Raw genomic sequence first — 26158 nt, 5'->3', positions numbered from 1 at the left:
GCATGTCACGATTGTGCTTATCGGTCGAACAACGCAAAGTCAGCTCTGTAGAAAAAAAATATTAGACGGCAATTATGTATACGCATATTACTGTCCGTCCGTCCGTCCGTCCCGTGATATAGTGTGCCGTGCGTGCGGTAGTCGATCGCAGGTAGAACAGGCGCGAGCAGCCGCATCGCCATGGGTTTGCAAAGCCTTCCGGTCCATCAGACCGCGCCGTGGGTGCCGCGCACACTTTAGGCACCACTGGTGGAGAAGCGCGCATCACCAGCGGAGATGGCGGCGGTGAGAGAGGACCGACGAAATCGACCGGCGGATGTTTTGAACGCGGGCATCCGCCGTATCAACCCAGTCAAACCGGCCGTTTTCCACTGCCCCCGTCTCGCCGCCGCACGGCCGGCCGGAACCGTCCGCCACCGCATACAGGCACGTCATTTCCTCTTCCTCACCCGTCGACCGAACGTCAGACCCTCCCGAGCACCGTACACGCATTTGGTAATATTATTATTATTATTATCGTTGTTGATGTTGCTATAGCATTTTATCGAACGGTCTACGCCCGTCCGGCGGATACCGGAGACCCGCACGTCACCGTTTTCGCTCCGTTCGTACCGCGCGGGGACGGTCGACTGCCATTTAGACCGCAGTCAACGGTCGTACACGAACTCGCGCACACTCGCGTTCACTTCCACCGGCTATGCTTGTCATTTTTGTAATTATCATCATCATTGTCATTAATATCTATTTACATCACTACGGCAGTCGTACACATATATACGTCTCCGAGTTTAAGTTTAGTATAATAACACGACTTACGACATTCGGTATTGGGTATTATTGGCCATAATAAACCTTCACCCACCGGTCGAACGACTTTAATATGGTCTATTTCACGGAAAAACTCATAAATGAGATACGCAAGCGGTCGTGCATATGGGACACGGCTGACGTGAACCATCTCAACAAGGAAATGCTGACCAACATGTGGACGGAGATCGCTGGAAATCTTTACTCCGATTGGCACACACTCGGCGTTTTTGATAAACGCGATAGAGGTAAACAAAACATAATTATTATTACTTCATGTCCTTGTATCGTTATTGTTGTTTTATCTTCTACAACTATTTACTAATGATATCGTTCTATTTTTGTCCGCACAGTGTCCGATGTTAAAAAAAAATGGACAAACATCAAAGACTCGTTCGTCAAGGATGTCAAGGGCAATAAACCTAAAAAGACATTACGCTTACCCGAGCACAGGAAAAAGTACTATCTGTTCGATCACCTACAGTTTTTGATGCCTTTCATCCAAGATACAAAATCAGGTGGCGGTGTTCGACCAGCCGAAGACGGAGCCGGTTTATCGGTGAGCAAGAAAATGCGTAAAAATACGCTACTCGGCGAAGGCTCATCACGGAACGCACCATCGATGGTGGTGGCGCCCTCGGAAACTGCAGCCAAAAGACCGGAAACGTTGCAACCGGATGTACAACAGCACGCCGACTTGCTCAACAACTTCGCGGGCAAGGCGGCCACGAACGCGCTATGCCAGCTAGACGGCGACTTGTCGTTTATAGTTTCGCTGTTACCCACCATCAAGTCGATGAACGAAAAGCAAAAGATCAACTTCAAGATCGGCGTCCTGCAGCTTATGTCCCAGATCAAGTTTGACGAAGTGGAAAACAATCCCCATACTGCGACCACGAATGAGCAGTTAAACGCGGCGATCACCAATCACATCCTTCCTCGACCACGCCAACTGCATCAGGTGTCAAACGTCAGAAACCCGCGAGTTAACGTGGCTGTGTCGTCTACTCAGCAACTGCAGCATAATCACAATCAAAAACTGGATGTCGAGCACGGGTCACCGCAAGTTAAACAGGAAGTGGTCGATTTGAGTCCGGGGTCATCGTCGTGGTGTTATGATAACGACACCAGCACTGAAGAAGATGTGGAATATACACTTGATCGAAATAATTATAAACCATCTTAATATTTTATTTAGAATCTATAGCGACCCACGATTTTTTATTTTTTTGTTTTCTTTGATTTTTTGTATAATATAGTATACAATGAAATATTATGTATGTGATATGCTTATCAGCATTGTGAATAAAAACGCACTCCTATTTACATGAGCCAGTGTCTATAATATTAATATGATGTGCCTATAGACGTATAGTGTATCTATCCCAAAACGAAGTGTCCAGCACTTACAGCATAATAATAATGTGCTAGTGCATTTACGTACCTATGTAATAGTGCACTGTAATAAAACGCGAAAGATTAAAAATCAATTTTGAAACCTTTACCAGTTTTTAATTACAACGCTGAACGCGTATAATACCACTACCTATGTACTTGGAATACTTGGATATAATAATAATGTGTTTATAACACACACACAGACACTGCTCCACAAGATTGTTATAATTACAATTACAGTAAATTATATTACATTATACAGGGTGATTTTTTTATCATGAACCACTCATTATTTCAAAAAGTATCAATGTTTTTTAAAATATTTTTTTACAAAGTTTCATATTGTTAAAAAAACAACGTTTTTATGAAAAAATTATATTTTTTAATATTTTTTATCCTTATAATTTTTTAAGTTTTTTACTTTTTTGAATGGCAACCTAGAGTTTTAATTTCATATTCCAAAGCAGAATATTTTTCTAAGTATTTTGATACGTAAAAATCGAATTTTGGACGAATAGTTCATGAGTTATAAGTATTTAAAGTTTAGACAAGCGGAGTAGTGGACAAACATTTTGCGGGGTAACCCCGTACCACTCCACTCCGCCAATCAAAACTTTAAATACTTATAACTCATAAACTACTCGTCCAAAATTCGATTTTTACGTATCAAAATACTTAGAAAAATATTCTGCTTTGGAATATGAAATTAAAACTCTAGGTTGCCATTCAAAAAAGTAAAAAACTTCAAAAATTATAAGGATAAAAAATATTAAAAAATATAATTTTTTTATAAAAACGTTGTTTTTTTAACAACATGAAACTTTGTAAAAAAATATTTTCAAAAACATTGATACTTTTTGAAATAATGAGTGGTTCATGATAAAAAAATCGCCCTGTATATGGGTAATGATGTACATATATAAGATATAAATAATATATTATACACATTATAGTTCGGTATAATATAATATATGGTAGGAAGGTATGCTATCATCGTCCGGTTGTAAAACTATATATACTTAACATGTTACATAATAATATATTGCACGTTACACACTGGCATCCATAAAGCGCATATAGTAATATTGTATAAATCGTAAATATCGCGAGGTTCAACAACTCTGCCGCCGCGGTATACATCCTGTAGCGTTCAAAGACACGCGTCTCCGGTAATAGGCGTATTCGATTTTCGACCGATATTAATATCACCGCAGATCGGAAACACGTATCGTTTCCGAGAATCTACCTATCTATACTATATATATTCAATATTGTGATACATAATATTATGTTTTGGGTATTGATGTGTGGGAGGGGACGGGGCACCGTTTACGTACGTCGTCGTATGTATAATACATGCTTGTACGAAAAAAGTATATAATATATTATATCATATCGCGCGTGTTCGATATTATACACGCATGAATGGAATACTTTCCGGATAATTACTACTACGGTGTATAGATAAAAGATATTATAATAAATAAACGTGTACAATGTGATTTATGTGCACAAATTGTCGGCAAAAATGTTTTATTTCGTAAAATTAAAAAAAAGTATAAATGAAAATCGGTATACCCGGTATGTAGATTGTAGGTATGCCATACAACTGTATAGGTATTATGGTATATTATAGTGTTTATGATATCGTATCGACAATCGATCAACGTAAACTGCGCGCGATGTCTCAGATCGTTATCGACGCGATTATAAAACCTGTTGATATGTTACGCTGCGGACGCACGAGCTCGCGCGCACGCGCACGATGAGGTAAAATATCGATTGAGTTGAAAAATAATATTTAAATAGTGTCCGGCTGTCGTACACACAAACACGAGTATATATTATATATATATATATATATATATATATATATATATGTACACATCATATATTCGAAACGACGTTTTTTTTTCTTTCTAGTTTTCATACGCTTCTGTTCACACGATCATTGTGAGAAAACCATAGTAATAATAATCATAATAGTAATAACTAATAATATACGAAACGGATGTTTTAACTTCATCGGTACACCTCTTATACGTGACCGTCATACCGAATATTTTGCCGAGCAATATTTTACGCCACGAACCAATAATACACGAACATTGTCGTAGCATTCGCATGTATTGTTTTCCCATACAATATAATTATCTATTTATATTCGTGTGACCAGTCCTGCAGCAGGGCAGTGTTTACGCGTCTACATATATTTACCAACTGTAGAGGTAAATAATGTGGTTTAGGTGTTCATTCAAATATTTCAAAAAATAAATAAGCCGGCCCCGTTTCGAGTAGAAGTTCCATAATATATGAAACGTCACGTCAATATATATCACAAAACTTTGTTGCAACATTCATCCAAAAAATTTCGAACGGGCGCATTTTGTTAAAACCATTATTCCTAGAAAATTATACATAATAAGATACAATAAACCTCCCGCTAGCTCGATCGTAGATCGTGGTGTCCGGAATAGTTTATGGAAAACAAATGAACCTATACTCCAAACATGAAATGTCAATTCCTAATATAGGTCACCAAACATCATTGTATTATGCGGTATGCGATATTTCCGTTTTCAAAACTACTCGTATTGTACGCGTTTACTCGGAACTCAAAAATTGGGGGTTACCACTCACTCGTACTAGTAATGTACACATTTCAAGTTATATGTACATACTATATATTATAAAAAGTGTCAGTGATATGTGCAATTACATTTTTGTGGCGGTGTACGTGTAATGTACATAATTCTGTGTGTGTGTGAGAGAGTGTGTGTTAAAAAATTGTGCAGCCGGTGTTTGGATATATATATATATATATATATATATATATATAGGTAGTGGCGGCGTCCTACGTTTGTCGGAAAGGATTAATACCGCGGTACACAGAGGTACTGTTGCTGCAGGTCTTCGAGTGCCGCTTTCGGTTCCTTTCGGCGCACCACATCCATCACCGCGCGCCAGCTGCATAATACACACTTTATAATGTGCGATACACACGCGCGCGCCTCACAACAAGCTCTCATAACGTGCAGGCCCGGACAAACGAACGCGGAAAAAAAATAGACATTAAAATGAACAATATGCGAGAGAGAAAACTCGAGGGACCCGACCGAAAATAATAGCTCGGTGCGTGTATAATACTGTGGAATAATATAAAAATACGCAGAAAACGCGAGAGCTGCGACGGCTATAAGACGACGACCGCCCGTTGGGCGAACACAACACCTGATCATTGTCCTTCGCCGCGGGACGTATCGAGTGCGAGCGCGCGCGCGCGCCCGATCACGAGGGGCCCGGTCGGCTCTGAATAAAAAGGCGTGCGAAGCGGCGGGCGGCTGAGAGCGGGGAAGGTGCACTCGAAAAATCTGTCACCACTCGCACTGCAGTGCGTCAGTGCGTGTGTACAATGTTGGCGTCGAAAACGACAAGTCTGACACGCGGAAAGAAGGTAACGCGGTTAAACGCCATCGCCGGGAGTGGGGAGCGGACATATTATAAAACACCAGAAGATATATATAGTCGTCGCGGGGCGATAGTTCGGTTCCGCCGTATAATATAATAATATAATATATTACGCGCGAGCCGTTTGTGAAAAAATTAACAAATTCCCTAGCCACCAATCTATCATATTATACAGAATATTATGCAGTATATTATAGAATTACACGGCACACAGAATCACGATTATTGACCACGTGCGAACGAAAAACGTGCCTGAAACTCAAATTGCATCAAGTGTCCGCCGCGCCGCCACCAGTATATGTCGTAGCGGTAGTGTATAATATGTAAGAATGAGTAGTAGTAGAGTAAAATGTATATACAATATTATATACTTAAAAGTATGGTGAGAAAAAAATGAAATAATAATAAAAAATAAACGAAAAAATGTATTTATACTAAATTGCTGATAATTTAATCGGACTGCGCGACTGGCAGAGCCCGATTTCATTTTTTTATTTTTATTATTATTATATATTTTTTTTTCATTAGGTACATTATTACGTTTAAACTTGCGCGCACCGGGGCCATAAAAATAAATTGGATCACACAGGGTCCACGCGGGCACGAGAGAGACGACCGTCGACCGACGTGGATCGGATCTATCTCTATATAAAATAATATGCGCAAGCGGACTCTTTAATTAGTTGCGCTGTTCACGTACCTACCTATGTATTTGTGAGTGTGTATGTGTGCGTATGGGTGTGCGCTCGCTCCTCCGGTTTTTGTTGTTTTTTTATTCATTATTAATACACACGCACGCACGCACACAGACGCACATAAATGCATCGTGTGCCATTTTCATATATAATACGGGATGCATAGAACATCACGAGTGGTGCACGGTTATAATAATAATATAGTGGCGGTAAATTAAAATTGATGAAAAAAAATCTATACGTGCATTTCGATAAATTACACGAACACGAATTTAATCGATTTCTACAGGTTCTATTTCTGGGATTTATTATTATTATTATTATTATAGAACGACGACGGGAATATAATATAATATACATATTAGATAATATAATACGTAATATATAGAATAAGTCGGATGCTGCCGTTCTACTACGCTGTCAATTGTTGATCACGAACGAATAAAAAAACTGGAGAAAAAAAATGGGCATTTTCAATTGTCCTCCACTCACACACACACATATATATATATATATGTATATTTATAATATACTACTGCACCCGCTGCAGCATGGCATTATAATAATAATAATAAAAACAACAATAATAAAAAACACACACTGCAGCACATAGGTATTATTATTATTATTATATTTATGTATATAAGCGACGGAGACAGAGACTACAGTCAGTGCTCCTTGGCAAAAACCAAACGAAAGAGGAGAAAATAAAGGTAAAAAACACTCGACACACACTGCACAAACCGCGATCCGCCAACTTACATACGGTGTACTTATCTCCAAGACGGGATTACATATTATGCGCGCGATTGTGTGAGTGTGTGTGTGTAATGTGCATGTACACCACACACACACACACACACACACACACGCGCGCGTATATAAATACCCGTTGCGCGTGTACGCGATGCGTATATAATATACAAAAAAGAAATAATAATAATAAAATAAAAAACAATACGACAACGGTCGGTCTCGTTCCAACTCACACGCGGGGTGCACCCATGTCCAGCAGTCGGTCTTTGTCTCCTCGGGACCGCAAGCTCATTGAACCACGCGCGCGCTCTCTCGCAACGCGCACACACTATAATGCACATTATAATATTACACACACACACACTCATGCGTATATTAGCGGACACACGCACAAAACGCAGATATATAATATTATTGTATATAAATACGCGACGAGTATGTATACGTTTTATCTCGCATTTCATTTGGTTACATTACAAATGAAAACGATGTTGAAAATATTAGCATAATGGTGTAATGGATACGACGGCGGTGGCAGCGGTCTGCAGTGCTGCATACACCCGATTCTGGTTTGTTGTGACCCCACTACCTCACCCTTACCACACCAGCGGATCATTCAACCACCCTCCACCTCTCCTCCCACCCTTTACGTCAACGGCCGCGTTCTTCCCCGCAAATCCTTGTGCCGGCAGCCATCGCAGTCGCCACTGCCGCCGTTGCCCTCCATCGCGCGCCCAAGTCTTCGCAGTGGCAGCGGTGGACACACACACATACATACAAACACACGATATATAATAATAATACGTACTGAGCATATCATTATTATTATTATACATGTATACTCGGACTTTGAACGGAGACAAACGTAAATACAATAAAGCATATTATATAATATACTACATAGGTATTATACTTATATATTATAACATCGTGTGGGCAGATACACTGCAACGGACATAGATGAGCTACCTATACAAAGAGCGTTTATATTCATACACTTATATGTATTATATATACACAACACACATATAATATATTATACTACAATAGCAAAGCAATAATAATTATTGTATAATGCGCGTGTGCTGTATTGTGTATTAAATAGATATTTTGTACCTGCAGTTAGTCTAAGGTATACTATAAGCAGCTCCTTCGTAACCACCCCTCGTCGTACGTGCGCGGCTGCTGCACGTCTCGTCACTGGTTATTTTTAATTTTTCCGTTAATATTATTATAATCGTGTGCCGCCGCCACCGCCCCCGCGCGACTCGCGGTCACCACATCGTGTAGCGTGCGGCCGGGAGGTGTTCCGGTGAAAGTCTCGTCGACTACCGAAAAACGCGTGAGCCAGACACAAATTCACGTATCTAATAATAATATTATAACAGACGAGTCGTTAACCGAAAACCCGCTTGAATATCATATTATCTACTACACTCAACCGCGAAGACAATTTGATTTATACCAAAGGTCTTTCCAATGTTTTACCTTTATTTGAAATATAACTATATATATATATGTACGATCTGAATTAATAATTTACATATAGCAAGTGTAATACTACATATAATAGAGGATTCGCAAAAATAATTATCCTTTCCATAAGCTCGCTTAATTCTAATACACCGCCTCTCGCAGAATTTGTAGGTATTGAGATTTTGATATTATTAGTTACCGGAAAATAAAGACATCATAGTCATTATGAGATAATCTTTCAAAACGGTTGGTGGTTCCGACAAGTTGTTTCGCTGTAATCGTTTTTTTTTGTGATCTGATTCTGGGTTTTAGAATTTTTATTTAAATATTCAAAGAATAAATTAATTGTTTTTATTTGGGCTTTTACAGTTTTTTTTTTAATATTCCTATTAGGATCATTAATAGTTTTCTGTGAACTCAGAGAGCGAATCTGTATTTAAATTTAAATTTTTATGGACGGATGTAATGGCCGAGTTGATTTTATTTTAAGCCTTATTATTATTCACAAAACTTTTATTACATAAGAGACATTTTAATGAGCTTCTGCGGAATAGGCTATTACCTAAGGTCATGAGTGGCCTTGAGATAACGTATAGGTATGATATACTTATACGATACGTGTATTGAAGCTTGATTTACTATTAACAGGTATAAGGGGCGTATAACACTAAATTAAATTAATATGAATATTACCTTACATTATGAATTTATAAATGTAAAATTATGAATTTTGCGACATATTTTAAATAATAAAAAGAACATCTCGAGTGCACACACAAAATTTAAAACGGAAAATAGTACACATTTCTTAGAGGGGAGAGTTTTAATTTTAGTACCACTCCAAATAATGATTCGCAAAAATTCAATGCCGAATATTTCTACTATAAGAACGCAAACATGCTATTTGATCAACATATATAACGTAACGATCCCAGTTTTTCCGGCGAAAGACCGGAAAATGTCTAGGTCTCTAGGTCATCCCCGCGCTCCGGTTAGGGTGGTCGGCGTTATGCAATTTAAGGACATCTCGCAGAGTTAGATTTCACAAGTTTATACCTTAGGAACCCGAAAGTTGGTTGTATAGCATTATTCAGCATCACTGCCGTATACTAATTTTTTTTCACACGACGTAAACACGACATTACAAACGAATATGAGAATAAACCTCGCGCCCTTCGCAAACTACTAGAAATTAGGGGAGGCCACTGAAAGTTAAATATATTTATATATTATGCGATGTTATTGTGTTCTATAGTACCAAGTGGACGAAGATATTAAATAGGTACTTATATTATATTATAGTTAACTGCAGCGAGCAAGTTTTATTATGATATATCTTGAAGCCGGTTCGGTGGAAAATATAATAATAATAATAATAATAATAATAGTAAACGATCATGTGAGGCGACGACACTGGTGTGACAGCGTCCACAAACAGTCAACTCACACACACACAAATGAGAGCTCGCGCGCGCACCGTTGCCGGTTCGGACATCTGCCTACGTCGTGGTTGTGTTGCGTGTCCGCCGCCGAGCGCGCATTCCACATCAACGCATTGCATTCCACCGCGCCGGATTCCCCTTAACGCCCGAGCGAGTCGCCGCCTTCGTCTCACTCGACGCGGCCGCCTCACACTCTCTCTCGCTCTTCGTCCCAGTCCACCGCAACCGCCGTCTTATATTATATTCACACTATTCGGGCTCGCGCCTATAAGTAATATTCAATAATATATTGTTTTTTTTTTTTTTTTCATTAAAACGACGATACGAAGTCGTCTACGTTATTTATTAATTTAACACCAGCCAGCGCCGCCGTCGGGCTGTCGAAAAGCGATCATTATACGCATACGCATATACGCGACGGGTGCTTAACGTTCGAATTTACCCGCGTGTTTAATGTGTAAAACGAGAAGAAAAATTTAAGTGTATGAGAAAAAAGGGAGAGAGTGAGAGAGAGCAAGGCAGAAGCGTATAATACGACCATAGTGCACATGCAGCACCCATGATTAAAAATGCATGCACTACGCGGAAACACGAAAGAGAAAAATGATACAGTGACGCAGAGTCGGTGACGAACCACAAGAGGGTCGGTGTGGCAGTGACACCTCCCTACCCGACAGTAATATAATATTAGACTTTCACATTCAGCAGTCAGTAAATTTGTTCGACAATAATTGCCCCATAGATTTTTGTTAAGATCGTCACTGTGTATGCATCGATACATTGGCGTAGACTTATACACTGGTGTTCAATTTAGATATTATGGTCATAATTGATTGTATTTAAACGAAAACACAGCATATAGTCCCCAATGTTTATTATGAAATTGATAATATTATCTCGACTCGGGTCGAGTGCAGCGGCCGGCAAGCGGGTATAATGTTATAATATTATTATATGCGCGTGCGTATATAATAACGCAACGAGGACGCGTAATAGTTGTAACGCGCGTGCCCGTGCAGTGCGTTTAGATAACAAATATATAATATTAACGCGTACTTCATATGTGCGAAGAGGAGGTATATGTATAGGCGGTGCGCTGCAGATCAAGTGTGAAATAGTCAGCCTCCAGCTACTATATAAACGAATAGCCAAACGTATATACGAGGCGGCGGCGGTGGCAGTTGGGCCAAATACCTCAGACGAATAATAATAATAATCGTCGTCGTCGTTGTCTCTCATATTATATTATTATACACAATAATATAAGTGAGTGTGCGCCGCATATATACGCTGTGCTCGTGTTGATTAGCCGGACGCGCGAGCACGTAACCGTACTCTCAGTGTGTGCATAATGTAATGCTCGGGCTAGGCAATATTGCTTTCCCGTAATAGTAATAATAAATAATGTAATATTCATCTTTTCTCCGTCTCGAGACACCACATCGATCTGCGAGATTTATGAACGCCCACCCCTTCACCTCACCGCTACCATGAGCCGTGTATAGTCGTGTATATATATGCAGGTGAATATATACTTTACAAAGGTATATGTATACTCATCCGAATGTAGTAGTACCGTGTAGTAGTAGTAGTGATACTACCTAGTAATAGAAGTAGTAGGTAGTATTTTTTCTCATTCGTGATGCGGTGAGCGGGAATAAAAATAATACGAATTTTAATTGATTTTACTATTCCACCGCAGTAGTTTTTACTGCCGAAAAATACCCATAACACGTAACATATTGTAAATGTGTGTGTGTTCGACGGCGGTTTAAATGGTTTTTTATTATTATTTATCTATTTTTACCTCGTTACACGCGGCCGAAACGACGATTCGACGATGGTCGTCTGCAGCGATGACCGCAACGACTGCTGCACGCGTGCGTGAAGAGGCGAACCTATCCAAGATTTTGTTTATTTATGTTCGCGTATACGGCTCAAGGGCAAAGAACAATGTAGCTACAAATTGGCATGGTCGATATCTGCTTTGGGTCGGCGGCAGAGAACGAGTGTGCACATATATAATAATATTATGCACAGACAAAATATCTCTACACAATATTATTATACATCAACAACCTGTACGAGTCCCGTAGACCTTGCTGCAACGCAATCGCTCGCAGGCGTGTTAGGAAACGTAATATCATCACGGGGGCTGAATAACAACCGTGGGCACCGATCGAGCATATGTACTTATCCAAAGGGGTGATATATATGCACCCTACAATCGAGTAGAAATCGCCGGTGGGTGGGACGAACGCGCACGAAATGATTATCTCGTCGTTGAAGCGGTTTTAACGACCAAAAATAGGTCGGACGTAGGTAGCATATAGGCAACTCATGTATACATAATATATATATAGATATATATTTCAAATATAATGAACTTACTAAAAGCGATTAACGCGGCGCGGCGGCACCTTTAGTCCGTTCAAAAACCCATTACTCGGCGGTCGGACTGTTAGTGTAGTCTGTAGGGGTATATATAGGTGCAGCAGGTGAGGGGTACAGTCATCAGTCACGGTTTTTTCTTTTCTCGTCGCAAAAACATCATACGTTCATTCGGTGTCATTAGATCGTTCGATAGAACCGAAAACGACGACCGGCTAAATATTATTTGGTATTATAAAGGTGAATAGTATAGTTGTGGGTTTGAACGCATTAATCTTATAGAAACTACTCGACGGATTGATCTCACGTTATTTCATTTTGTCTATATCAAATATCAAATAATTGTTTGTTCATATACATAGGATGGCCATTGATTACAAAAACAAAATAAATATCAATATAGCGTGATGCTATACTATAGCAGTATAGCCTGAACACTATACTATATCATTCGTAATGTTTAGTTGGTAATTGTTTGTATAGGTATTTAAAATGTGCAACAAAAGGCAATGTTCTCATGTTTATAGGTTATTTTACTCATAAATTATGCGAGATAGAAAGTTTTAGCGATTATTCTCATAGAAGCTTAGACAGTATATACACTTTGAACCATCGTCGAAAATACACTAATTGGTATTAGCAGAGTACTCAAGTGCTGTCACTGCTATGCATTCAACCCACCACGAGCGCGGATCGCCCATCTCATCGACATAGAATTAGGTAACCAGTAACCACAGAGCGAAGTACACCGCGATGCCAGTATATATGTATAGTCTTGTCAACTGAGCCAGGTGGCCCAGGTATACACACTAAGGCCGAGATACACCGATGTAGAGCAGCGTATTATTTTTATTCTTATAAATACCGTTGTGATATAATATTACACCCACTCGTACTTAGTAACAGTATACTGAGTAATAAGAATAACGAAACGATTACGACGTGTCGGCATTATCGTGTCGTATATTATTGTGTACGCGTGTATAGAACTGCGGATCGCGTCACACCACAGCAGCCGCCCGAGGCAGCTTTACCACCGGAACGGCTACCGTACGTGTGTTATGCCCTCCCACCCCCTCGAACAACGATCGCCAATATAATACTATTAAAATAACGATATTGTGTATCAACGCGAAACACGCCAGAGATTCGCGTGCACGTCGAAATCGCTACTGCGACCGGCCGTGCAAATTATCCCACTATAAATGTATAGGAACACCTATTAGGTACGCGTGTTTGGGGAGAAAAAACCGACGAAGGTGGCCGCAAACGAATTTAGCAAATGCTTCATTATAATAATAATATAACATGTATGGTCATCGCGTGATCATGTAATCGTCGGCATTGGCAATTCGGCACCCGCGTTTTATTTTCAACGGCGTTATAATATGATAATATAATATCGACCGCGCCGACGGCTACGGACTTGTCGAGACGGAGGACCGTGGAGACAGATCGGAAACGGAACGGGCGCGGAGAAAACGTTGGTGAAATTAATGGGTAGAAAAGTAAAACCTCGGAAAATATAATATTTCAATTCATGCCCATATAATATATAGCGTCGCAGACGACAACCCGACGAGGCTTTTCGGCGTATATTATACGAAAAAAAGGTATATATAATATCATATATTTTATGCGCGTTTGTGTGTAATACGTCGTCGAATGGCACACGGACACTTCAAGGTTATCAGGATTTATAGTTCGTGAGTCGCGAGTCCGCGCGCGCCGCCGGGGCCGCCGAGCCGTTCTTCTGTTTATTCAAATACCTCCGCGAGCCGACCGCACGCGCACGCGCACACACACCGCCGCCGTCCATCGCTTACCATTGTATTATCCATGATATAGGACTCACGCGCGAGTCGCAGCCGTTTTCCCGCATGTAATATATTAGGTATTATCATGGGACTACTGCCGCCGAACTGGCGACGATTGGACGACGGGCTGCCGGAAGACCGTGGCGATGATGGCTGCGAACTATACGCCATAATATTAAAATATGCGCACACGACTATAGATTCACGCGTACGTATAGGTACAACATACCTGGTATGTACGTGGTGTGGAGTCAATATTAGGCGTATGTCATGTAAAAACCGCGATCGCAGCAGTTGAAAAGTATAAAAAAAAATCTTGGAAGGTTTTTTAGATTTTCGTATCTATTATTATTCCCCGCAACATCGAGTGAAGCACCAGCATCACCAACTATGCTTTATACGGTCGGCGAAAAACAAACAGTAACAAACTATACGCGAGTCGTACATATATTATCTCCGCATGACGATTGTTAAGATAATAGGAAACCAGTGAAACCGCCCAATTTGTTTCGGCTTATAGAGTAGATGCTTCGGTTAGGTTTGAGGGGAAGCCTTATAATATTCGCACGTATATATGACATAATAATTATGGTTGATAACCCAAACTACTGCAGAATGACGAAGACGACGATGATGCTACAGCAGCTGCTGCGGGTGGTGAGAGGAAGCGTAGGGCGAAAAGAGAGGAAAAAAATTACATTAAAAACCAGATTGGAAAGCCCGAGGCGGATACCACTAAATAATAACAACTACATCATATTGCAGTGATTGGATTTGTATCTCCGCCACCTCGTCCTCCGCCCGAAAGGCCGGTGTACCGTTTCGCATACCCTACCATTAGAACGCTTCTAATTATTTTCCTATCGAATGTTATTAGTTACGTACTCGGCGGCGAAGATATCGCAAATTTTTTTTCATTATTATTATTAGGTATATATTATGATCAAGCAGCGACCATATTATATTCGCGTGTACATATATACATATATAAGTACATACATATATAGGTAGGTAATAATATGATATATTAAAACCGGAATCGATCTAAATACATAATATACATGTATAGTATAATAAAATATACGTGTATACGCACTGCGAAACGTATATCGCCAAGTGATACATATTACAGGAAAGACGAAAATAAAAAATTCGTTAACGAACCGAAAACTCTTCATCACGACGCGCGTTGCACCAGTCATCTTAATAATATATATATAAGTACATATACGAATATAATGTCGCCGCGTGCAGATGTACCTATATAGATAAACGCTCACAAACTGCACATTGCACACACAGAGGAATACACTATAACGTATAGGTGTGAAAACGATTACGCGGCCGTTGCATTCTTACGCGACCGGATAAAACGACCACGTTGCTATATCGGCTATACTTATATATATATATAGGCAGCGATGCACTGCTACACGGTCGGTCGCCCTTCGCGCGGTCGCGGCTCGACACATATTACATACAGGTATTATATTATTATATATATAATATACCTACACACTGCACTGCACATGTGCAGACCGTATAGCTATCTGCGATCATCTCACGTATTAAGTAATTTATAGATAAACCGTTTTCCGCAGCAGTGCAGTGCTGTTGAGATGATCGCGCACCAGATAACCGCGACGCTCGTAATCACTTTCACGATTCACGCCGAGGCTATTAATCTAAATAACGAGTTTTACCCCTCAAATCGCACGGCGGACGTATACATAATATAGTAACTACATAAACATTATACATAAATGTACACAGCTGCATCGCCGATGACGATGCGACATCGACGATATTCGCAGCGGTGTCGCGTACACACATACACGTATACATTTGTAGATCGTCCATATATAATGCTCACTATACAGTTTGAATGCCGCCGCCGCCGCCACTGGGCTTGAGTGGCGGCGATGGCGATGTTGATGATCTCTAGGTCGTATAATATAATATTATTTATGATGCATGATGCGTATTCATATGTGTGTTATTATGTATATATTTTGACTGAGATGTGCAAGTGCAATACGACTGAATACAGTACTAACTATATTATATATAGCACAAAGATAAGCCGTCGAAGAATGCACCCGGCTATATAACACGTAATAAGTTGCGCGCGGTCGTTACCTAAAACGCAATGCGCTGCTGCAGGTGAAACACACGCGTACATAGTTATCATATTATACTAATGACACGAGATGCGGATATTATAATAATAATAATATGAAGATATAACTGTCGTCGAGACGTTGTGCGAGACCAGCGGATGCTGCTGCTGCTGCAGCTGGCGGTGACGACCGTTCGCGTATAACCGGTCCATTGACATTATTACCGCCGTTTCCCCTCAACTTCTCTCTTGCCCGTCTGCATTATAATTCTTAAAAAATATCATTTTTCATTCAATTTATGTAATATATTTATACACATGTTAAGATCGACCGCAGAAAATCACACTCGCGAATTAACTGCAGACGTCCGCCGCCGCCGTCGCCGACACCACGTCACCAGTATATAATACGATAATCGCTAGTGAATATATATATATATATCTTATGTATCCTATACGAATTATATACATGTAGGTACGCGCCGCATATATTATAATAATACATAAATCCTCGTCAGACATAATATATTTATAATTATAATGCACAGAGTGATCCTTTTGTCGCGGAAAACCTGTAGGCTATATATTATATTAATTTGGAAAATGTAAGAATTTTTCTATAATTAATTATTCAAAACGTTAAAAAACATATTACAATTTATAATATAAACTGTATAAAATTGCAATGCGATTATCATTAACTTATTAACAATGTTGCTCCTAAAATGTATAATTGGTATTTTTCATAAAGAATGTATTGTAACGAAATAATCACCCTGCTGGGGTATGATATATTACACGACGACCGCTGCAGTGGTTCGATAATAATATACAATATCGCATCTTGCAACAACGCATCTATTATAAATGTATAACCATAATCGATAGCACAAGTCGCATAACATCATATATAACACGATATATACATTCGCTGTGCCGCGAGCGGACTAATTATTATTAGTTGCGTGACATATTACTATTTTGCGCTCAGTGTTTTCGTAATTTTTTTCAGTGGCACACGATAGTACAGATTAGTAGTTATAATATTTACTATAGCTGAATATTATAAACAATATCTGTGTGTTTGTATATTTTACGCGAGCAGGTTCGTCCATATGTACATAGAAAAATGTATACCTACACAGGTGTTGAGGTGTATATAGTTTCTTAGGTGGTGAGACGGGTGGGATGGTGCGAGGGGAATGCGTCTCCGTGCACATGAACACACATATACGTAGACTGCAATATCGTGTGAGTGTATATATATATGGAGCTGCTGCTGATGCTGTGTGGTCGCTCGCGCTCAATGAAAGTCACCGATTGATTGGTTTCGATTCCGTCACGTAAGCGCGCGGGTAATTAAAGGTGTAGCCTTGATCGAAATTTTAATATTCATGTCCCACACTCGTTTGCTATATAGTAATATCACACACACACACAAATATATATATATATTATATATAGATATAAGTTTAAGCAAGAGCTCGTGCATGTGTGTGTGTGCACAGATATACCACGTCCGATAAATATTTCTTATTCTTATTATTTTTTTTTTTCACGAAATGACACATATTATTATTGCGTATTTACCACGGTTATCCTGTGTATATCTGTGGTAATACAATATCGCATTATATATACATCAGCTCGGAGCGAAAACAGGTGCGTTTTATTATTATTTTTTTCCTATCGTTATGTTCTTTTGCGCAATCTAACGGAACGCGCGAGCGGAGGCCGGAAACCACTAGCAGCGTATAGCTTTATTATTATTATTATGTTATATTGTCCGTAGAACTTTTTTCTATCTGTAAAACGTGTACACACTCGCGCGTATGTATGATATAAATATTGAGAATGAGAGAGTTGTAGAGAGAGAGAGAGAGCTGTGGCGAGCGTGGCGCGGAGAGCCAGTCGCGCAACCCCACGACACGATTTTCTGATCCGAACCCACGCTCGACTCAGTATAAATAGTATTATTATAATATTATATTTTTGTATTCACCGTTGCGAAACACGGTTGGGTAAAAAAAAGTACGATTTATGTATAATAATATAGTCGTAATCGAAGAATATACCTATTTCTTATATTTTTATGCCGATCTCGGTATTGCTGTTGTTGAATAGTTCGCGAACGAAAAATAAAATGCCTCGACGTTAGTCTTATTTATTTATTTATTTTTATTTTAACACCCGTAAAATAATAACAACGTCATTAAACGCGTTATATTAATTTTATTATATTCCCGGCTCGCGAGCGCGCGCGCGCGGCTCGTTCGCGCTATGAGAAGTCTACTCGGTCCGGACGGCACACAGTATGCGGTCACCGGTATCGATAAATTATGATGACAATTACCGACAGATCTACCTTGGGTGGCCAATGCGTAGCTCAGCCGTTTATTTAATTTTAATTTAATATACACGCGCGTACTGCAGTTGGTACGATCGACTGTTTAATAGTACCTAATATATGCCGCACACAGATATTGATAGGTCTCACCCTTTATCTATATACAGCACACACACACACACACCCGTTGTAGCTATATACGGTAACACGCCACACGCGTCTCTCATAATCGCGCGTGCTACATTGAAACTAACAGTTCCAATCGCCCATTTATATACAATAATGGCGATTATTATAATAATATTATACTATGCGGATCTGTATGAGCTGCAAACGTCTGCAGACAAACGTGTGCAGCCGTATCACATCACGCCACCGCTCACCACGCGCACTTCGAATTTGAACATACGCGTACTTCTCTATAGGTATACGCTTTACATATAGTACCTACATAATATATACGCGAACCTATATTAAAATACGACGCGCAGACGACGACCACTATAAGACTATATATACGACAGCGACGACGACGGGGACCCATGCGGCGAGACCGGGTCGTGATATATATTCGCCGGCGAGCCCGACCGATCGACCGAAACATATCGCCGCCCCCTCGGCGCAGTCTCGTTTCGCGTGTAAGCTAAACATATATAGGTACCAGTTTTTAAGACTCTCCAAACAGTATATATATTTATATATGCTGCTGCATTGTACGTAGGTACATAAGATATGAAATATCATCGTCGCCCCGGACGACGGTTTAATGAGCGAAAAGAGAATCGCCGGGGCGGCACACCTCGTGCGCGATACCCGTCTGCGATTCTCGCTGCACCAGCACATTAAAATAATATTTAATACGACGCCTTGCGATGACCGAAATCAGTTTCTACACGCACCGGATATAACACGTAAAAACAACGCCAGACACACGCTCGCGTATATCATATAATATCACGTAGTCGGGTTTTCGTTAATATATACCATCTTCATGCAGAAAATCATAAAATGTGAGTTAAGTACTATACGCACCCCTGCACACGACTGTCTTATACCGGTGGTGTGTACGTTGTGTATTAACAATATTATTTTTATTGTTACGTAAGTATATATAAGCATCAAACTGCAAAGTTTCGCAGAATCGCGCCGCTGTTCGTATACTATACATACACGAAGGTACCTGTAGCTATATTATCGTAGGAACATAATATGTATATTGGTATAAAATATAACAGTGGTACAGGAATTCAACGAGAATATGTATATTCCAAAGACCATATTATATATATATATATATATATACTATTATATTCCGCCGAGTCAGGTATAACATTTAAATACGCTACGCGTGGTATACCTATGTATAATATCATATACCTATGCTACAATCGACGATATGTAGGTATACGCGCATAATAAATACGTCGCGAACGCAATATAGAATTCCAAAGTCAGTCACGACTGCTGCATATAACGCGCGACTACTATATAGATGTACCCGTGCCGCGTCGTGTACTTGCAAGCATACATACATATATACAAACACACGCGCGCGCGCCGGCCGTATATACATAATATGTAATATGTAGAAGGTAGGTACACGTCGCGAGTCGGCCCCGCGTAGGGCTGCGCCAATACTGGAAAGCGGCAAAAACGATTCGGCTCGCGTTTAAGTCTCTCGCGGGAGACTTGGGCGACGGGCACGTGGTCGGCACATATCCACTATATAGCTGCTGCTGCCGATGCAGGAATGTCGTCGTCGCAGGAAAAATAAACGCACAGAAATACGCATAAATATATATATATTAATATATGATGTCGTAATAATATTACAAACGTGCAGCGGAACTGGCGATCTCCTCGGAAAAGTATAAACTATAATAATATATATTATATTATTATTATTATAGGTGTGGTTGTGGTGCGTTTACTGCGAAACGGGACACGAGTGCTTTAAAACAAGAATAATAAAGCCTATAAATGGACGTAAACTATACCGGCCAAAAACGTCAGCTGCAGGTGACTATAGGTCACTATCGACTATTTTATATCGCCGAAAAGGATTTATCGCGGTCGATCTACGGGAAACCAAAGCGTGCATTTAATAACAAGCCGATATCGACCGGCTGCAGTGACATATAGTGATTTATATATAAGCTTACAACCGTGTGGCGACTTGAGGAGTTCACGCGCCATTTAGATTGTATAACTTCAGTTCACCCACACCGCAGAGATATAGCGATTATGGACGATTATTATTATTATTATTATATAACGAATCTGCGGTATCAATTGCCGGCATGTGATCTACAAGCGTGGTTTATTAAATAAATATATATGTGGTCTATATGTTATTTCGAATTATCGCACTGTTGTGCAGTATAATATGATATATTTATACGATAAAATTTAATACATAAATATCGTTTATAATGACGTGGGCATTTTCGTTAGGCTACCACGACAACGGCGATGTTTCTCTGGAAAAAGAACATTTTCTCTATTTATTGTAAACTTTAACAAAATTGGGGTTACATAACTTTAAATTAAAATATTTGTGCAAAAATAAAACAAAAGAAAAATTCTCCATCCCACCCCGAACACCAAAAATCTTTAACAAAGCTTTCATCTACCCACCTTTCTTAATTCATCAAAAAACTTTTATAGAGCAGAGTTATTTTTGCAAGCGTAGAGAGCCGCAGATTTATTGATATGCAATTAAATATTTTTTTTTTTAAATCAGCCCCCTACCCTCATAAATTTACGTCAAATATCCACCTACGGGCTACCGGTCTATGGATATAATTTAAGTTAATAACAATCTAATATACCTATTTTATACATATTATACCCAGCTGCAGATGGTTAAGGCTAACTACGCGTGCGTTTTATCCCGTCGGCACATCTTGTAGCTAATATTTATATACATATAAGAACGTAAGAGGAATAGCGCATCGTATACATATAGATATTATATATTATACTATATGCGTTTATCGACTTCCATTAAAATTCCGCGTGAGCCCGATGGGTAATACGAGGCAAAAGCGCATAGGAGTGAAAATAAGTGTGTCACTATATTATATATTAAATGTTTCCTTTATGTAGTTTATATATTATAGTTTATACAGGTAGCGCCGACAATGGGACGAAGAGCGCGCACGCGTATAGAGCTCTCGGGGCGCCGCTCGCCCGTGCTATATATATTATTGTATGTACCTAGGTAATATATCGACGTCGCGGTTATACCGTGCGATTTACGATCGAGATCTACGGCGGCGATGATCGGAAATGCGAGTACTATACACACATTGTGCACCGCCTGTGCTAATAACGATAATCGTCACCGTGTGTCATATTGTTATAACAACAACAACAATAATATAATATTAAATTGTGCCGTCGTCGGGTTCCGTGATCTATCGGTTCACTCGGAAACTTATACGATGATAGTAATAATAATAATGATAATAATATCTTATGTTACCTATATAAGGTCTCATAAATGTCGTGTATATAATAATAAAACGGCGGCGGCACCTCCTCTCGAGCGCCCGATAAATAGGTACGCCCATCGCGGCGCGCACACAAACATTGTTTGCAGAGTAAAGTTTACGACCGCGGTCGCGGGCACGGCCGATTACGATTTAATTAAACTGGTTGCATTCCGAGCCCGACACAAACGCCGCATAACGTTATGTGCAGGTATTATATTATAATCACAGTATCATTCGATTCGAGACTATATTGGTGTATTATATTATTATTATGAGCTGCGCGATCACATAAATTTCGAAAAACGGTTGACGGCTACAAACGGGTTCTTGTCCGCGATGACGACCACGATAATTACGATGATAATAATAACAATACTAGCACCTATAACAATAACGTTCGTCGTCATAAAAGTTAAAATTCGATTCATCTTACACGACAGTTATGTCCGTACACAATAGGCATATATTTATGGCGATAAAAACGTCGAAAATGCACACCCACAAACCTAAACGCAAACACATCGCTGTTTAACAAAATGCTTGAATTTTAATGCTACATTATGACATACTGCAGCGTGTTAACCTAATTGTACTAAAACCGTATACACCATATTGAGGTTTAAATTTATATCGCTCGTTGAGAATAAACAATTTTAAGTGTGTCTACTTTACGTATAAGAAATTTGATATTAGTTTCGCATGATTTTTTTTCTAGTCTTTGTAACATTTTGATGTCAATAATAAATAGTGTATAATATTATGTTAAATCAAACATATCATAAAATATGATCTAAAGCTATTCAATAAAAATTAAAAACTGCTTTTCTAGCGACCAACTCAAGCACTAGGCTAAAAAATGGAGGTCACTGGAATATTATGATGAACTGTACATAAACGAAAAAAAAAAACATGAATCACGTACCTTGAGGACACACGATCCAACTGCTTTGTCTTCAGACACGTCAACGTTGTAGAAACTCTGGTCGAATATCGGTTCGTTGTCGTTGAGGTCGTGTATGGTCACGTGCACCGTAGTGGTACCGGTCAGTTGTTGTGGCCGGCCGTTGTCGACGGCCAGCACGACGAACGTGGGTTCGGGGTCACGTTCGCAGTCCATTCGGTCCCGGGTGGCCACAACGCCGGTCAGTGGATCCACCTGAAACCACAGAGGCGGCGGGTCTCGCATCTTGTACGTGAGCGCCGCGTTGTCGCCCTCGTCCTCGTCGGTGGCCAGCACCTGGGCCACGGACGTGCCCGGCTCGGCCGTCTCCGACACGCTGGTCCAATACTCGGGCGCGGTGAACACCGGTCGGTTGTCGTTGACATCCGTTACGAGCAGATGGAATGTTTTGGACGCATGCAGCGGTGGACTGCCCGCATCCGTAGCAATTACGCTCAGCGTATAGTTGGGTCGCGACTCGCGGTCAAGCGGTAGCGCCACGATCACCAGGTAGATGATGTTGTCCTGCGTGGTCAGTCCGAAGTGGCCGTCACCGCCCTGAAGCGTCACGTTCACGTCCGAGTATTCCTGCTTCGAGTCGGGATCGTGGACGGAAATACGGGCGACAAACTCGCCGGGCTGCGCGCGTTCCGAGATCTTTGGCGTCGCGTCGTCGCTCAGGAATATTACGTTGATGTCCGGTTGATTGTCGTTGACGTCGGCCACGCGCACTGTGACGAAAGCTGTCGTCTCCAGCGGCTGGTCGCCCCGGTCCTTGGCCACCACCACCAGTTCGTGCACCTCACGCGTCTCGTAGTCTAGTGGCCGGTTGACCGATATCACGCCAGTCCGCCTGTCCACCGTGAAGTAGCCCTCCTTATCGCTCTGCCGCCGGCTGATGGAGTACTCGACCACGCCGTTATCGCCATCGTCCACGTCAGTGGCGTGCACCTGCAGTATGCTCGTCGAAACGGTCGCGTTCTCCGGCACGGTCGCGTAGTACCGACTTTGGTTGAACGCGGGTTGGTTGTCGTTCACGTCCAGCACCGTCACGTTGACCGTCATGGCACCCTTGAGTGGAGGTACGCCACCGTCGTACGCTTCGATCACCAGGTGATAGGCGGCCGTAGTCTCCCGGTCCAGGTAACCGTTAATCTGCAGGTCCAAGTATAGTACGTCGTCCTTCTCCCGGTGCGACGACAGCCTGAACGCGTTGTTCACGTTACCGGCCACGATCGCGTACCGCTGCGTGTTGTACGGGCCAAGGTCCAAGTCCCTTGCTGGGTTCAGCGTCCGTTTCGTATCCCGCGGCGTGTTTTCCGGGAACTCGACGTGCATCGACGGGCTAGGGAACGTGGGCGCATTGTCGTTCTCGTCGATAACGCGAACCACCACGCGCACGTTCTCGCCGCTCAACGGTATCGCCACCAATGTGTACGATGCCCGCGTCTCCCTGTCCAGCGGCACCCGCGTCCTGATCTCACCCGTGCTCTGTTCCGCTATCAGGTCCGTGTCCACCGCGCTGCCCGGCACCGGCACGATCAGGTACGGCGGCCCGCTGTCCTTTGATCCGTCGCCGATGAAACCGATCCTGGTGCCGACCGGCGCCGACTCGGACACGTCCAAGTGTCGTTCGTGTTCGCCGGCCACCGCGGCCACTGCCGCCAACAGGCACAACCATTGCGGCAGGCCCATCGCCGTCGTTCTAATACCACCGCATCGTTGGCCACCTGAAAGTCAACGATAATAACATTATTAATAAATCGTTATTTTAGTAATAAACACAGTAAATTGTTGGTATAACAGTGGTATGTATAGTTAGGTTATAACGATCGAGTTTTACACAAACGAAATAATATAACTCTATCTCGATATATCTAAAGTGAAATATTCTAATATTCGATAGTGTGGTTAAAATGGTCTCTATACCTATAATCTAGGTAACCGGCGTTAGATAAATGCGATGTTCAGACGTCAACCAGCAAGTTTGCGTTTTTATTTTATCATAACATAACTATAACTCTACAATTCGACTCCGACCGGAAAAATATAAACATAATAAGTGAGTATTTCATGTGCTACATATTATCTACCATGTTACTCGATTTTAGAGATAATTCACGGGCAATTCGGCTGCAGTACGTATCTCCGAGTACTTAAATTCGAATGACCGTTTGCAGGCGTGTAGCAGTTTCCAAGTCATGATACAAACGTACATTAATTTCTTTATAATATAATAATATATGACGTGCAATACATGAGCTCAATCGTATACACATAATATAATAATATATTGTACCTATATAGTATTTTATGATAGCTGATGCATTCGATGAGACTGTATAATCCGGATGAGAATTATATTGCCGTTCAAACAAAACGAGTTGAAGAAAAAAGTTGTGATGTGAGATTAGATTTTGACGAATATTATTATATTATGGAAGACGACGAGGAGAACAATGAGATAGGAGATCGCTTTCAAATTTAAAACTTCACACTTGTCAACGGGCTCGTCTTTTCTTACATACATATATATAATTATTTTATACCGTCCTATACGCTTTCTACGCGATTGTAATCTCTATAAATATTACTATTATTATTTATTGTTATTATTATCATCTTCATAGTCATCGTCATCTGTCCGTTGGATATATTTTGAGAGTTTTCGACAAATCTTCTTCAATTCTTTAATTTGTTCTTTTTATATCTAACACGCACATATTATTTGTTATGACGGTGTTTCCGAAAGACGACATTTTACTAGATAATATAATACTATTTTAAGCAATATCTATATCAACAAAGTTCTTATATAAGAGAGTTTTCGTCCACGACAAGTAAATTTCGTTTGAAACGCGCAACAAGTCAAAGACGAACTCGCGTTTGATATCCGGTGGCCCGATGCAAAAAGTACATAAATATAGTGCAGTAGTCGCTTCGGTGCGAGATTTGATACGATATACATATTATTATAGTATATGTACATGCGATGAGAGACACGA

General features: G+C 40.6%; 2 protein-coding genes across 2 annotated transcripts in view; one reads left to right on the top strand and one right to left on the bottom strand.

The window, feature by feature from the left end:
- Positions 1–26158, bottom strand: part of ds (dachsous cadherin-related 1) — a 136130-nt gene that overhangs the window by 83340 nt on the left and 26632 nt on the right. Inside the window, exon 2 of the mRNA XM_015511815.2 lies at positions 23136–24883. Within this exon, the coding sequence (XP_015367301.2) occupies positions 23136–24848 (1713 nt within the window). The 5' untranslated portion in view covers positions 24849–24883. The remainder of the gene's footprint in view (positions 1–23135; positions 24884–26158) is intronic.
- On the top strand, positions 405–2138 carry LOC107164119 (uncharacterized). The gene is made up of 2 exons (XM_015511816.2): positions 405–1055; positions 1161–2138. The coding sequence occupies exons 1-2, from the start codon at positions 881–883 to the stop codon at positions 1991–1993; spliced, it is 1008 nt and encodes a 335-aa protein (XP_015367302.1). The 5' UTR covers positions 405–880; the 3' UTR covers positions 1994–2138.

The sequence above is a fragment of the Diuraphis noxia genome, unplaced genomic scaffold (genome assembly GCF_037042655.1).
Source record: "Diuraphis noxia isolate RWA-SAM2 unplaced genomic scaffold, SU_Dnox_SAM2 contig0002, whole genome shotgun sequence".
NCBI lineage: Eukaryota > Metazoa > Arthropoda > Insecta > Hemiptera > Aphididae > Diuraphis > Diuraphis noxia.
This window is presented reverse-complemented; position numbering and strand designations above follow the sequence as displayed.